The sequence below is a fragment of the Salvelinus namaycush genome, chromosome 11, assembly GCF_016432855.1.
Source record: "Salvelinus namaycush isolate Seneca chromosome 11, SaNama_1.0, whole genome shotgun sequence".
In the NCBI taxonomy this organism is placed as follows: domain Eukaryota; kingdom Metazoa; phylum Chordata; class Actinopteri; order Salmoniformes; family Salmonidae; genus Salvelinus; species Salvelinus namaycush.
In genome coordinates, this window is record NC_052317.1 from 13,063,582 (window position 1) to 13,080,350 (window position 16,769).

At 45.8% G+C, this 16,769-nt stretch overlaps 1 protein-coding gene across 1 annotated transcript in view; it reads left to right on the forward strand.

The window, feature by feature from the left end:
* sap130b (Sin3A-associated protein b) overlaps positions 1-9,180 on the forward strand; it is a 30,460-nt gene extending 21,280 nt beyond the window's left edge. Inside the window, exons 17-19 of the mRNA XM_039003841.1 lie at positions 5,669-5,772; positions 6,128-6,241; positions 6,639-9,180. Coding sequence (XP_038859769.1) covers positions 5,669-5,772; positions 6,128-6,241; positions 6,639-6,797 — 377 coding nt within the window. The 3' untranslated portion in view covers positions 6,798-9,180. The remainder of the gene's footprint in view (positions 1-5,668; positions 5,773-6,127; positions 6,242-6,638) is intronic.
* The last annotated feature ends 7,589 nt before the right edge of the window (positions 9,181-16,769 follow it).

The window sequence follows — 16,769 nt, forward strand, 5'->3', positions numbered from 1 at the left end:
TGGTTCCGAAGAAGGGGGGCAAGCTGAGGTTCTGTGCGGACTACAGGCGGCTGAATGAGGTAACCAGGAAGGACTCATACCCCATACCACGTATCGATGAGTCGCTGGACCTGGTTAGGGGGTCCTCCTGGTTCTCCTCACTAGACCTCCGCAGTGGCTACTGGCAGGTGCCCCTCTCCCCAGAGGCCAGAGCCAAAACTGCATTCTCCACTAACAGAGGACACTGGCAGTTCAAGGTCCTGTGCTTTGGCCTGTGCAACGCTCCAGCTACTTTTGAGCGTTTGATGGACAGGGTGCTGGATGGCATCCCCAGACAGCAGTGTCTGGTATACCTCGATGACATCCTGGCCCATGGCAGCTCCTTCCAGTCAGCCCTGGGGGCGCTACGGCGTGTGCTGGAGAGGGTGGCTGCCGCAGGTCTGAAGCTCCACCCCGAGAAGTGCCACTTCATGAGGAGAGAGGTGTCCTTCTTGGGCCACCGAGTGGGGAAGGAGGGGATCAGCACCATGGAGGACAAGGTAGGGGCTGTCAGAGACTGGCCCACCCCCACCGACCAGCGTCAGCTGAAGAGCTTCCTGGGCCTGGCCTCGTACTACAGGAGGTTTGTACGGGGCTTCTCAAGCGTTGCTGCTCCACTGAACCGCCTGCTGCCGAAGGACAAGGCTTTCACTTGGACAGTGGAGTGTGAGGAGGCGTTCAACACCCTCAAACGTGCACTGATCGAGGCCCCCGTGCTCGCCCCCCCTGACCTCACCTTGCCCTTTATCCTGGACACAGACGCGAGCAATGTGGGCATGGGTGGGGTGCTGGCCCAGGTGGGGCCAGAGGGGGAGAGAGTGGTGGCGTACTTCAGCAAAACATTTGACAAACATGAGCGCCGCTACTGTGTCACCCGGCGGGAGCTCTTGGCTGTTGTGGCTTCCGTCAAACACTTCAAGTACTACCTGGGTGGTCTGCCCTTTACTGTAAGGACTGACCACTCTGCTCTCCAGTGGCTCATGTCTTTCAGAGAGCCAGAGGGGCAGGTGGCACGCTGGTTGGAGGAGCTTCAGCCGTATGACTTCACGGTGGTGCACAGGGCAGGGGCACGCCACTCCAACGCCGACGCCATGTCCCGTCGGCCCTGTACTGCAGACGGCTGCCGCCACTGTGAACGGAGAGAGGGACGGGAGAGAGAGCTGTGTGCAGAGGGGGTCTGTGCCACAGTGTGTCGGGCGAGCGGGCCTGTCTGCTGTGAGCTGCAGACTGTCGACGTGGCTGAATGGCGGCAGCAGCAGGGACGGGACACAGACCTACAGCCAGTGCTACAGTGGGTAGAGGCGCAGGTGAGGCCACCATGGGAAGAGGTGACAGCGCTCTCACTCGCGACCAAAGGGTTGTGGTCAAAGTTTGAGAGACTGCGGCTGGCTGATGGCGTGCTACAGCGGGCATGGAAGGAGTCAGCTACGGGAGAGGAGAGGTGGCAGGTGGTGGTCCCAAAAGCATTGCGGGAGGCTGTGCTCCAGAGTACTCATGGCGGGGTGGGGACTGGACACTTTGGGGTCACAAAAACACTGCGCTGTCTCCGTCAGGGCTTCTACTGGGGGCAGCACAAGAGGGATGTGGAGGACTTTTGTCACCGCTGTGACAACTGCACAGCGAGAAAGGGCCCCCCAGGCCGCTCTCATGCTCAGCTCCAACAGTTCCCAGTGGGGGCTCCCATGGAGAGGGTGGGAGTGGATGTAGTTGGGCCGTTCCCCACCACAGACAGTGGAAACCGCTGGGTGCTCACGGCCATGGACTATTTCACAAAATGGCCCGAGGCCTATGCTCTGCCTGACCAGGAGGCAGAGACCATCGTCGACGCCCTGACAGCGGGGATGTTCAGCAGGTTTGGAGCTGCAGAGTCCATCCACAGCGACCAGGGCAGAAACTTTGAGTCCCGTGTGTTCGCCACCATGTGTGAGAGGCTGGGTATGCACAAGACCCACACTACTCCTCTCCATCCTCAAAGTGATGGCCTTGTGGAGCGCTTCAACAAAACGCTTGGACAGCAGCTGGCCATCGTCTCTTCCAAACACCAGCGTGACTGGGACAAGCACCTGCCTATGGTCCTCATGGCATGCCGCTCCGCTGTCCAAGACTCCACCTCCTGCACGCCTGCCCTCCTCATGCTGGGGAGAGAGATCCGCACCCCTGCGGAGATGGCGTTTGGTCGGCCCCTGGATAGCCCTCATGTTCCCCCGGGGCCGGAGTATGCCCGGAGACTCCAGGACCGCCTGGAGACAGCCCACACCTTCGCCAGAGAGCAGCTGGTGAATGCAGGTGTGAGGCAGAAGAGGAACTATGACGTGCACACCCGGGGAAGGCACTTTGTGGCTGGGGAGCTGGTCTGGGTCTACAGCCCGCTAAGGAAAAAAGGCAGATGCCCCAAGTTAGACAGTCACTGGGTGGGACCCTGCAGTGTCTTGGAGAGGGTAGGGGAGGTTGTTTACCGCGTGCAGCTTCCTCCCAGGGGGAGAAAGGTGGCACTGCACCGGGACAGGTTAGCCCCATACAGAGGGGCCTCTTCTCCCCAAACCCCAGGAACCCCCACAATTCCCCTCTCTGGCAATGCCATTCTCCAGGCACCCACCCCCAGGTGCCGCAGACAAGGCTCCAGACAGCCCACTCCCCCTGTCTCCCCCCCTGTGTCACCGCGTGGTTCCCCAGAGCCACGGACTGTATTACCCGTTCCCGCTTCCTTGTCCCCCATATCCCTGCCTTCATCCCCTGGTTCCCAGAGGGGCACTCTGCGACCATCACGGCCACGCAGGCAAAGGAGACCTCCAGGTCGCTTCAGAGACTTTGTTTGTTCCCTCAGGGACGAGGGACTTTGTGGTGGGGGGGCTGTGTAGCGACCCGCACAGACAGCTGTGTGTTATGTGTTAGGCTAGTAAGTGGTTGTGTTGTACTGACCAGTACCCAGTGTTCGCGGGGTCCGACATGTCAGTCAACCTGCTATCTGCCAATCACGGGAATGCCTGGAATGTTCTGATGCCGGGCATCCTGGCGGTTGGCGGAGTGGCGTGGAGGGGGGTTGGGCAGGGGGATGGAGCATTGGAAGTTAAGACCAGGTTTCGCCTTTGTTCTCTCTCTTACGTCTGGGCTTCACAAGAGAAGGTCACGATTGGCTTGTGGGTTATCTGTCATTTATTTGGCGTGTGCTACGGCCCAAACAGTAGCCTGTGTAAAGTTGGTTTAATAAACCGTCAATTCGCAAACTCAAGCCTCTGTCTGGACAATTGTTCATTTATGATCTAGTCAGGTCATTACAATATTTTGAATGTAGTGGTCTATCCTTGTAGGCTATGTAGCAATGGCGCACAGATCATTGTATTTAAAATTGAAATAAGATTAATACTTTCCCAAGTAATGGAATACTAACGCCGGTTCGAATAACTGCACCCATCCCTAATCATAATATTTTATTACAAAAACTTAAAACTAGGGCGTGAATGAAGAATCTCTGCTTTGGTTCTCTGGGTATATCTAAAGGATAGAAAGCAATATGTGATTTTCAAAGAAATAGAGATTAATTGTGGTGTGCCGCAGAGATCAACACTTGGACCCCTATTATTTTATCGGTATAAATGATCAGCTCAAAGCATCCAAAGTGCTCTCCCAGATATTGTTTGCTGATCATATATCATATATCTCAGTGGCTTAAAATCAACAAATTGTCACTGACTCTAACAAAAAACTTAAACAAATATGATTTATTCCAAAGAACAGAAAATACAGACTATATAGAGGACCACAGTATGAGTCATAATGCCCATAAAACAGAAATTGTTCCAATCGTTTTTCCACCATAAATTTTTCCCATAGGGGATTTTAGAAACACTTAAAATAAGGTCTGTGTTTTATGTAGGCTTACCCCACGTCCACCGTGGGGCTCTATAGGGGTCCATATTGATAATATACCCGTTGATCAAGCCTGTACAACCCTCTTTCTTGGTGTTTTGATTGATGATGAATTGTCATGGAAACCACTAGTAGCCTAGTGGTTAGAGCATTGGGCCAGTAACCTAGTGGTTAGAGCATTGGGCCAGTAACCTAGTGGTTAGAGCATTGGACCAATAACCTAAAGGTTGCTGGATCGAATCCCCGAGTTGACAATGTAAAAATCTGTCGTTCTGCCCCTGAACAAGGCAGTTAACCCACTGTTCGCCAGTAGGCCGTCATAGTTAACAAATTCTTATTTACAGACTTGCCTAGTTAAATAAAGGATCAATTTAAATTAAATTAAAATCACACATAAAGACAATAACCTCTAAGATCAGAAAAAATACGAGGATACTTGGCAAAATGCGATACGTCATAAACCGAAGCACTGCTCTGTCTACACAATGATCTTCCCATTCGGCAGTGACTGTAACATCACATTGACCAGCACACACCATACCAAACTACTATCAATCTATCCCCTGCTAAAACGCTCGTTATATATCATATCTGCTGGTTTTCGAGACCTTTCATCACCACTTTTCAAACTACTAGGACAGAATGTTTATTGAAGGAATTCTCTTCAAGTTCCTCAATTTGTTTACGGCTCTTTTAAATCACTTATTACCCGCTTTCTTCAAAAAACTATTTCACTGCCACGTGAATTCTATAACTACTAACAAGAAACAGACAACCACTACGTCACCCACATTCAAGAACAACTCATTCTGAATGACCTACAGAGGCCCTATGATCTGGAACTCCCGCCTGAATATACCAAGCTATCCCTGGCATTGTACTGAAAACATTTTTTGAGGCACCTACTGTCCATCACAGCTCTACACCCTAGTAGTTGGACTTTCTGCTTAGATTTTATTTTATTTGACCTCTTTTGCATTTATTTTGTTTATTTGTCTACACTGCTTAGTCTGTGTGATTTATGACCACTGGGAGGCCGAGTGCCTCCCGACATGCCCTTTTGGGCTTTTTTCCCCCTCCTGCACGTATTCTTTTTTACTGTGTAAAAACTAAAAACTGTCTTTCTATTTTGCAATTAAATTAACTAAAAACTAAATTTATATTATAAAATGTGCTTTTCGAGAGACTGAAATTCACTTTTTGGGGGGACTGAAATTGTATTATGGGTCTGAAATGTGCTTATTGAGGACTGAAATGGCAGTGATGCTCTGGATGCTTTTTGATGTTGAATTGTTTATTCATTATTTTGTTTGGACAACTAAATTACACAACAATTATTACAACAACATCACACAAGGTTATTATTCTCACCAGATGGTAAGATGCATACATAGGAAAACATTTAGAAATCACACACACACACACACACACACACACACACACACACACACACACATCAAGAGGACAACTTTTCTTGTGCTATGTGTACTGTGAAGCCAAACTGGAAGGTGTAGGAGGCTCTGAAAGCGAATGTCATTTGACTTAACGTTTTTGGAGACGTCACAAAATGCTAATCAGGGAAATGCTATTTACCTTGCTAGCAAATGACCAGTCACTTTCATAGCACACACATTACATGAATAGGGCCTGGAGTTTATCCCTGCCATGTAATTTGACCAGGAAAAACTCCTGACCCTAGTTATAGTTAAATAGCTTAATGGTGTGTGTTGAAGGTATTACTGTATTATAATATGGTTTTAATGGTGCGTTGTCATGGTTTCAGAGGAGAAGAAGGGCACCCTGCAGGACGTAGCCAATCAGAAAGGGGTGGTGTGCAGAGCGCAGGGCTGGAAGATGCACCTGTGTGCTGCACAGCTCATGCAGCTGGTGAGAGAAACACTACTTCCATTTTACAATGATCTTTGTATAATAGAGAGTACAGTTACTCAGTGCCGTCAACTTTTAAGCACTATGAAAAGACAACTTAAGAGTTATGAATTTGGAGGTGGAGTGAAAATGGATGACACTTAAATTGTACCCAAGTGGATCTCGTTGTCTCGCGTCAGAGAGAGCGACGACCGTCTGCACTGATGGTGCTTCATGGTAACGCATCACCTTATGACGTAGCTGTCGGAAGACAATGAAGTGGGTTTAAAACTAGATCTTCTTAGAACAAGATACTTGTCCTCCTGAATAAGTCAGTTGTGGTGTTGGTCTTTATACGTCTCCTCTCTATCGCTAGACTAATCTGGAGCATGACGTGTACAGCCGCCTCACGACCCTCCAAGAGGGTCTGATCCCAAAGAAGAAGGCCGGGTCGGATGATGACCTGCACCGTATCAATGAGCTCATACAGGTCAGAGGTCAAACACACGACAACACAGCTTTTACAAATAAATCCATGCACGTCTGCTGCTCATGGGTAGGAACAGAGTTTTCTCAGACCACGTGACCTAACCAGGAAAGACTCTAGGACCTAGTTATAGCCTACAAACCCCATACGTTTTCTCATCACTATCTGACTGACCACAAGTTTACAATATCTAAGAACTCGCTATTCGCATAAACACTACTACTACACACTATTATAACCAGGCATGCCGCCATGTATCAGTATTTGGTCTGGTTTTGATCAATTCCACAGGTAGCTTTATACCATTTCTGAGGACTCGAGGGAAATTCTACCTGGGCCTCGTCTTTGTTATGAATGTCAGTCAGCCATTTTGAATTGTCTCTCCCTCCCCTTTCCCCAGGGTAACATGCAGCGCTGTAAGCTGGTGATGGACCAGATCACTGAGGCTAGAGACACCATGATGAAGGTGCTGGACCACAAGGAGAAAGTCATGAAGCTAATCAACAAGAATGGTGGAGCCAAGAAGGTCAACAAGCTGAAGCGCAAGGACAAAGCCTAGAACAGAGGTGGGACAACCAAGCCTAGGCTAACCCCTGTACCCTTCTCTTTTTGAGGACCGCACTAGTCTACACCCCTCACTGATCTGACCATGATTTGACCATGGACAATTGGCAGATTGTGGCAGTATGGTGTCTGGGGTTACTTGTTAGCTGTGCGCGACCGTCCAACCACTCTTGACCTAGAACTGTGACCTAGAACCGAGACCCAAGTGGTCGGCAGAAGGAACAGATACAGTTCCACTATGTCCAAGTGGGGAGCTTGTCAACGGACAGGAATGTACAAGTATTAAGACTGCTTCAGGAAGTTGGTATGTCCTCAGTTGTTGATTGGATGGCGGGTAGAATTATTATGATTTGATTGGTTGAACGATGGCCTAGAGGCGATGCACTATGTTGAATTAATACCCTTGAACATTGTGTGGTGTAAAGCATTGATATGGGTTGGTGAACTATCATCAAGTACTTGTGACGTAATACATGTGTAAATCTATACAATGTATTTATCCTTACTTCACTCTGGTAATGGGATCAAATCAGAAGTGTGCTACCATTTACAGTAATTGGAAATGTCACTCTACGGTCCAAATGAAGAGTTTTGTATATCACAGTATTCCACAGCTCTTGGGACAAATATATATATATGTCAAATACTTTGTCATGTGCTTGTTTTAGCTTTGAGTTAGCCGTCTGGCAAACTGAATCAAGTACAGCTTACGTATTTGACCCCAGGTTCAACGTAGTATTCTCTAAGTAAAGATTGTAAAAGAAAGTGCAACTGTCATCTCTTCTATACCTTTCACTGAGTACGTGTTACTCTATTTGGGACAAAATATTTAAGGGATGCCTTTTCTACTGCTATCAGTAGCTGAGTGTACAATGTCTGTAAACCTATAGGGACAATGTACTTTAGGGGGCTTTAGCTTGGAATGTTGTACAAGTATTCTTCTTGGTTTGTGGGCAGAGGGAAAGACACTAAAACTGCAACAGTGTTATTCGTGGCAGTCTGACATTTCAAATGAAGACATGACTAGCATTTTGATGCATCTCCTAATCAATCATACAGTATCAGACCGGAAGAGGCGAAGCGAGACGTTTTACTCCGCCCAATATCTTTCCACGAAAATAAGCCCACAAAGTGAGGAATTTTTGTATGGAGGTCAATGAGTGTCGAATTTGGTCAACAATTTTTTTTAACTAATTAGCTACGTGAGGCTTATTTGATTGAATATAAGTTTCGCAATGATACGGTTGTTACGAATGCACTGACGTAAGTGGATTCTCGTGACATTACGGCAACTTCGGAAAATATAAATAAATAGCTTTTATATCGAGTTGTGCCTGCTGTTATAGAGAGAGATGTAGTACTTATCATGGGTATCACCTGTTTTAGCATGGACATTGCAATTGAGGGCTTCCACCATTTTAAAGTAGTCAACTGGGTGGGGATTTCTGAGTTGGGAGCAATCAACTAATGAAGAAAATGTACTACTTTAAAATGGAGATGTAACCCTGATGCTATAATGGCACAGATACAAAGATGAGTCCTCCATCTCTATGGCCTGTTGTTCAAACGCGCATCTGCCCTCTTTGGCTAGAATGGTCCCACCTGATCGCACCTCGTTCTGCCTGCCTTCCATCTTTTGAGAAAACGTATTTCCATTAGAGCGGTTACTCCATGAGTCTACAGTAGATAAAAGTTGAATAAGGATAGATCTGTTGTCCTCAGTCGCTACATGTCTATTGTCTATTAATGTTCTAATTCTAAGTAAGCATGCAAAATATTGCTAGACAGTCAATGAGGAGTGTCTCGTTATAGAGTTATTTGATGAAGAACACAAGTTCTTTTAAATGTAAATGGACATGTTTTTATGAAACCAATATGAACTGTGAATATACAAGTATACCCACTCATCAAAAGTGACGCTATTATTTGACGCCTTTGGTGTATGGTAGTTGATTACATCAATACAAGGTCATCTGTAGCTTCTGAACAACCTTCAGTGGCAGGAAGGTTCTTTTGTGCTTTTTGTATGCCATATCTTGTTGATTCTGTATAGTATCAACTATGTTTTGATAAAATATGGATTAAGAACTGTATGAAACAAGGTGAAATTGTGCGTCCATGGGCTTATATTGTGCATATGCACACAATGTACAGTATCTATACATTCTTTAATGTTGTATGTGTAAAAATAAGTAGATTTTGTTGATTAAATGGACTTTTTGTATATATTTTTTACCGAGCAGGTTTGCTAGTGTATTTTTCATTTATTTGACTATGCGTTGTAGCTTATGGTGAATGTGTATTACATGCAGTTGGGTCTAGATTATTACATTCTGTTTGTTTGTTTTGCCATTCCCCATCACTGCAATAAAGACACTTTGTACTAAGCAGGTGGTGTGTTGTGTTGGCAGTACCAGTACGCAAAAATGGGAGTTCATTTTGTAACGATATAGATATTTGCACACTGTATGAACGGTTCATTTACAGTAGTATGTGTGAAAGATTAGCCACTCAATCACTTTGTACTCCCCTAAATTGATCTATGTATTACTGGCCCAGGCGGTCTGAGAAAGTACATACCGATGTATATACATGTAGTTGTTCTGGCTTGGCTCGTGCCATGTCACATTGGTAGTTAGAATATAGTCAACCAGGACAGTGCAAATCCGGTCGTGGAAGGTCCAAGGGATGTTAAACTGTTATGTAACAATTTGTATTGGCCACAATTGGCTTTACTTATTAATTATCAGTTGACTAATAAAATTGAACACAAAACTGCTCAGACCCTGCATTCTACCATACCTGGTTTTCTCACCTCCCTCAAAAGTAATCAGTTGTATTTGCAGACAGCTCAACTCCAAACTATTCACTCCATCCTTTTCCCTATCCCTTGGCACCTCATATACTGTATATCGGATAAAGGATGGATGGTTGACGAGTTTCAGGATAATAAATCCTTTTGTTTTCATGCAATTCAAACTCGAGGTCTTAGGGATGTGGAATTGTATGTTCTCACCTCTGAGAACCTACTGCATTTGGTCCCAGATTCAATACTGTATTGCAACTTTTAACAGGGTGTAGAACAAACCAAGGTCGTATAACTGCAAAGCAACCATCAGCAATTAATAACTCAAATTAGAATCATCAAATTATGATTTTCAATGAACATATCAATCACATTCAAATCAATGCAATGTTGCAACCCTTGACTAGGGGTCAAGGTGAATCATGCCAGCTTGGAGAAAAGAGACTCTCATTCCCGCCTTTGCTTCATATCCTTCCATCTACTTCCCCATTGTTGTACTGTACTGCAGTCATGGCCACACTGGTGTCTTCCTTCCAGGGAATGGTTCATTTGTCCAGGCTGTGTGTGCGGGGTTTGACTGGGCCAAAGGACAAGGATTCCCTGGAGTTGGTCTGTGAGGCAAGAATACAAATGATAGTTAAAGTTACTGTCACTGGATCGTAAACAGTAAAATATTCACACATGCACACACTAACACACACACATATCCATGCTTGCACACAAACCCACAGTACACAACATACACAACTATACATTAAACACACACACACATCCAGAACACACATGTCCACAGTGTCAAACAACAGAAGAGCCACTGACCTTAGCAGTCGTCCAGTCAGAAACGGTGTCTACAGACTCCGAGTGGGCGGTGTCTCTCACTCTGAATTGAAAGTTGTTTGGACCAGCGGGGTTTCCCGGTCTAGACTCACAGGGGTAGAGGTCAGTGGTGACTTCAGGGTTATCACTATAACTACTGCTTCCAAACACAAGGTCCAGGTCCAGTAAGTTGCTTCCAGCTGCCATAGTTTGTACTGTTCCTAATGGGTCAGACGCTGTAGGATTGTTACAGTCTGACTCAGCAACACTGTTGGCTCTGCTGAGTTCCAGACCAAGGAGATCCATTGTTGCAGTATTACTGGGTTCTGAACTATAGGGGTCCATTGAAGCTGCGTTACTGAAATCGAAGCTAAAGGAGTCCCTTTTGTTTGTGTTATTGTTGTCTTCAAGGTTTGTATCATCGCTGCTGTGTAAGTCGACGATAGATTGGTTGTCAGTCTCAAAACTTAAGAGTTTGAAACCATAGGGGTCAAATGTGTCTCGGTCGGTGTCATGAGATGTATGTCCAAACCCGTAAGGGTCGAACACGTCTTGGTTCTCAGATTGAGCAGTAGGCTCAAATTCGTAAGGATCAAATGAGGCTTGGTTATCAGCTTCTTCATCGCTGAGTTCAGCGGCAAAAGGATCTAGGATCTCTTCGCTGTGGTGTTCGGGGCTGAGTTTAAATCCATAGTTGTACGAAGTTTGACTACTGGGCTCGTAGTTGGGCTCGTAGTTCAGCTCAAAACTGTTGTTGCCGAAGCTGAATTTACTGTTGTGTTCAGCTGAGCTGGTAAGAGGGTCCATCCCGATAGCACTGTCCAGCTCTGAATCAGCAGAGGGGTTGGAAGAACCTGGATCACAGCCTTCAGCTTTGGGAGTGTCTGGCTCTTCTACAAGGTCAGCCGACGCTCCCCCTTTGAGGCGTCTAGGTGGACGGACCGGGCGGGTTGGTACAGGAGGGCTGGGTTCAGGAAGGTCGCATCCACCTGTTCCGGCAGGTTCTGAGTCACAAGCCTGAATCCCAACAGGGTTGCTGGGTTCCACGGAGTCGTACCCAGGTGGCACCAGGTCAAAGTCAACTGGTATAGATCCAAGAGTGATGTCAATCTCTTCTATGTCGGAAGGAGGGGATACTGCGTTGATGTCAAACTCGTATCCATTGGGGTCAGATTCGGTGGAGAAGTTAGGTCCAGCAGCCCAGGTGTTGGCCCTGGATGCTTGACTGAAGGGTTCGCGCCCAGAAGCTACGCCGGGTTCATCTGCGTCATCTAATTCAGTTTCCAAGGAACAAGTTTGAGCTGCGTAGATGGGCTTGAAACCCAAGCGTTCAGTCATGATCAAGGTTTGGGGCTCAACGAAGGAGAGTTCAACAGCGTCCGTGTGAACAGTGTCCAGATCCTCCCTGCTGTAACTGATTTCTATGTCGCTGGATTCGTCCTCGTCGGGGAACTCGGACTCGAAGCACTGGGTGCCGGTGGAGGCTTTGTTCTCAGCGCAGGAGAGGCTGTTGTCTGTCTCGTCGTTAGATCCAGGTTCTAAGCGGGTGTCCGGATCAGTGGAGGGATAGGGCTCCTCTGACCCCTCTGGAAAGAGGATGTCTGCAGCGAAGGGGTCCGTGCCTTTGAACGGGTCATCATCTACGATAAAGGATCAGTCGCAAACAGAATTAGAGGCCTGGATAATGCTATAGCGTATCATTATAATCAATCAGATTGTCAAAGTTTTAGATATGAACTTCACTCACCAGATTTATCCGTTTTGGCAAAGAGGTCGTCATCTTTGAAAAGGTAATCTGCAAAAAGAAAAGAATCATCATCCCCATCATCATCACCACCACCATAATCATCATCATCAAATCATATGGAACAGATAGATACTCACGTTCAGATTCACAGTGAATGAAGGGGTCAGGGTGGTAGAAGTCGAGCTCTTCGACTGCTATGCTACTGGTGGATCGTGTTTGGGAAATCTTTTCTTCGTCCTCCATTTTCTCTTCCTTTTCTCCCTTATCCTTCTGCTAGAGAGGTATAGGTTAAACATTTCTCACAGTTTAAGGGAGTTTTCCTCATACATCCAGTCTCTTCAAAATTATTTTTGGTTTACAGTACATTACACTGAGGTAATACGGTAGCCATACCTTTGGTGTGCTTGGTGTAATTGTCTCCTCCTCCTCTTCTTGTGTATCAGCCAATCCGTTCTTAGCGCGAGCCGCACACCCAAGGTTTGCCTGTGAAAAGAGAGAATAGGCAACTCATTTCAAAGCCCGTAGGACCCATAATTCAAGCTATCCCAAGTTTTATGGGTTTGATGGACATCATGTGGGATTTAAACACTTTTGTATGAAACATACCAGGATTTCAGCGTAGACAGGCAGTGATTGGCTCCTGCCCCATGACCTGGCTGGTACAGCGGGGACGTCAAGAGTTCCGTCCTCTGTCCTGAGGCTGCTGGGGGATGTGTCGATTGGCTCCACCTGCTGGTGGTCTGGCAGTGTTGCATCTCCCGTCCGCTCCCCACTCAGTATACTGAGCGTCTGCTCCTCCTAGTCCACAGCAGTCATTGACGAAATTAATTATTTGTCATATATATAGATTACCAGTCAAAAGTTTGGAAACACCTATTCATTCAAGGGTTTTTCTTTATTTTTACTATTTCCTACATTGTAGAATAATAGTGAAGACATCAAAACTATGAAATAACATATATGGAATCATGTAGTAACCAAAAAAGAAATATAGTGCCATGAGTGTGCAAAGCTGTCATCAAGGCAAAGGGTGGCTACTTTGAAGAATCACAAATATAAAATATATTTGGTTACTACATGATTCCATATGTGTTATTGCATAGTTTTGATGTCTTCACTATTATTCTACAATGTAGAAAATAGTCAAAATAAAGAAAAACCCTTGAATGAGTAGGTGTGTCCAGACTTTTGACTGGTATTGTACATCTTAGAGAAGTCTATGCATGTGTTAGCTTTGCCCAGAACAATAAGAGATGGGGGCAGGCCTTATGCTCCACTTGGCACGGTAAAGACCAAGTAAGTAAGTGGTTGGGTTTGAGTGCTAGGCACATGGCTATTCAAAGACCTTGTGCTTGTCTTTATCCAATAAAATAGACCTTTTGAACTCTTCCTGAATCAATGACTGTTATCTACTTAAAGATTACGTCTGGTACATCATCAGCAAACAAAAGAAACCCAGCTGATATTAAATATCGGTCCACTACAGCTTGAAGGCTTTTTCTCATGAGACAGAATGATTAAAAGGAACAAAAATCAACATGGAGGATCAATAACACACACAACGGATCGATGTGACCAGCCTCTTCACTCTCCAGTCCTGTGACAACACAGATCAATACACTGGGGGGGCATGATGAAGGCTACACATTAATCACCTGTCAGCAGGGGACTGAAATAACAATGAATCCCCACCCCCTGCCGGTCTGACTGAACCGCTTTATATTAGTATTCTCATGTAACAGAGGTGGTTTGGTGTACCTTCGCCTGAGACCTGAAGCTTTAGCTCAGCGGGCTAACACAGAGAAGACTTGGGTTTCAACCTCAGTCGGTCACACCCACATATACTGTAGCCTGATACCATATTCTTATATTCGCTCTGCATCCTGGCATTCTAGGAAACCCTAGAGGCTATCTTACTTCAAGGGTTCCAGTTGCCACATGAGGAGAATAGCAGGAGACACAGTGGCAGGAAAAATCAGAGGCCATGGTCCAATTCTCTTAATGGGCTTTACAAGCTCGAATACTCTCCCTTGTGACCATAGCCCAGGGCTTGTTCTCTGTTTTTTTGTGACCACTGACCCTTTTGATGACTGCAGGACTGGATCAATGAACTCATGAAAGACTACCCTATTGTAATGCTGTCATCAATCCAATCCTTCCATAGCAGGTATTTTTGGAAGGACAATGAGTTCATAACCAGAGTGGGATATATTTGGAAGGGATGGGTCTTCAACTAAAGACACGTCCACCTGTAAAATCTCCTCATATGATTGGCTGATGGACTCCTCCAGAGGGATGGTGCGTTCGCCCGCCTCCTCCACCTTCCCCTGGGCCCGTCTGACCTCCATCTTCAGCTGTTTGAGTTTCCTCCTGGCCCGGGCCAGCTCCCTCTCATACTCCTCCACCTTTGTTTCCCGGGCCACCTCCTCCGCCTGCAGGGAAAGAATCTGTAAGGAGGGAAGAAGTGGGACAGAGGAGGAGAGGAGGAGACAGCAGAGTCAGAGGGAGATAACGTGGGAGCCGTGAAAGGGTAGCAATAATAAAATGGATGAATATAATCTTTATTCATTTGAAGATTGGAGAATAGGTTTGAACTGACCACAAACCAACTAAGGACTGGATTCAATCTGTAGTGCTGAAGATAAGCTTTGTGATGTGATTGTAATTTAAAGGCAATGTTTACGCGTTTACCGAGATTGCGTTCACTAACAATTGAAACCTTCCATTTCAACTGCGCTACAAAGCTAATCTTCAGCGCTATGCATTGAATCCAGCTCCAAATCTGTCTATGGTTGGTAGAGGTCTTTGTTGTTCAGTGTCCTCGCCAATAGAGCACAGATGAAAATATGGAATAAACTTTTACTGATACAAATGACCATTCACTCATAAAAACAGTACTTGTTATGTTTCATTCAGTAAGAGGCTGATTCAGACAGGTGTTGCTCCCTTGCGCGCACTGATTTTTAAAAATGTAACCACTGAAAACCCGCCCACTTGTTGGCCAACGGATTTTCTCGTTGTGTTTCATTCAATAGGGTTTTCAGTACGTTAATCTTCAACCATCCCTTTAAATACTGTGTTCCTTTAATAGGAATTTTCGACAGGCTCACTAGAATCAAGTGAACAAGTTCAGAATATTAGGGATCAATGAAAGAAAGCCATCTAAATATTTTCTCTTTTTCAGCACCAATTGGTAGATTAAAATATACTCTGATCTTCTAGATTATTCATGGTTAGGAAAGTATTTATGAATCATGCAAAAGCGGGGATGGAGAGCCTTTACACAAAAAATACACTACATGACTCGTCGAACATCTTATTCCAAAATCATGGGCATTAATATGGAGTTGGTCCCCAATTTGCTGCTATAACAACCTCCACTCTTCTGGGAAGCCTTTCCACTTGATGTTGGAACATTTGCTGAGGGGACTTGCTTTCATTCAGCCACAAGTGTATTAGTGAGGTCGGCACTGATGTTGGGTGATTAGCCCTGGCTCGCAGTCGGCGTTCCAATTCTTCTCAAAGGTGTTCGATGGGGTTGAGGTCAGGGCTCTGTGCAGGCCAGTCAAGTTCTTCCACACCAATCTCAACAAACAATTTCTGTATGGACCTCGCTTTGTGCATGGGTGCATTGTCATGCTGAAACAGAAAAGGGCCTTCCCCAAACTGTTGCCACAAGGTTTTAAGCACAGAATTGTCTAGAATGTCATTGTATGCTGTAGAGTTAAGATTTCCCTGCACTGCAACTAAGGGGCCTAGCCCAAACCATGAAAAACAGCCCCAGACCATTATTCCTCCTCCACCAAATTTTACAGATGGGGAAGGTAGCGTTCTCCTGGCATCTGTCAAACCCAGATTCGTCCGTCAGACTGCCAGATGGTGAAGCATGATTCATCACTCCAGAGAACGCATTTCAGCCGACGCTTGGCATTGCGCATGTTGATCTTAGGCTTGTGTGCAGATGCTCGGCCATGGAAACCCATTTAACGAAGCTCCTGACAAACAGTTATTGTGCTGACACTGCTTCCAGAGGCAGTTTTGAACTCTGTAGTAAGTGTTGCAACCGAGGACAGGCGATTTTTACGCGCTACACACTTCAGCACTCGGCAGTCCCGTTCTGTGAGCTTGCTCCTAGACGTTTCCACTTCACAATAACAGCACTTACAGTTGACCAGGGCAGCTCTAGCAGGGCAGAAATTTGACGAACTGACTTGTTGGAAAGGTGGAATCCTATGACAGTGCCATGTTGAAAGTCACTGAGCTCTTCAGTAAGGCCATTCTGCTGCCAATGTTTGTCTATGGAGATTGCATGGCTGTGTGCTCAATTTTATACACCTGTCAGCAATGAGTGTGGCTGAAATAGTCGAATCCAATAATTTGAAGGGGTGTCCACATACTTTTGTATATGTAGTGTATATTGGTGAATCAAAAAGACAGTGGTTTGATTCATCCTGAAAGTTGCCATATTCAGTTTTTCAATCCATGAAAAATTGGAAGGTGAGAAAAGGCTACAATATGGGTTGAACATATATAAATCTATACCTATCTACAAATCTACCTTCGCTAATCATGGAACTGTGATGACAACAGTCCAGTCG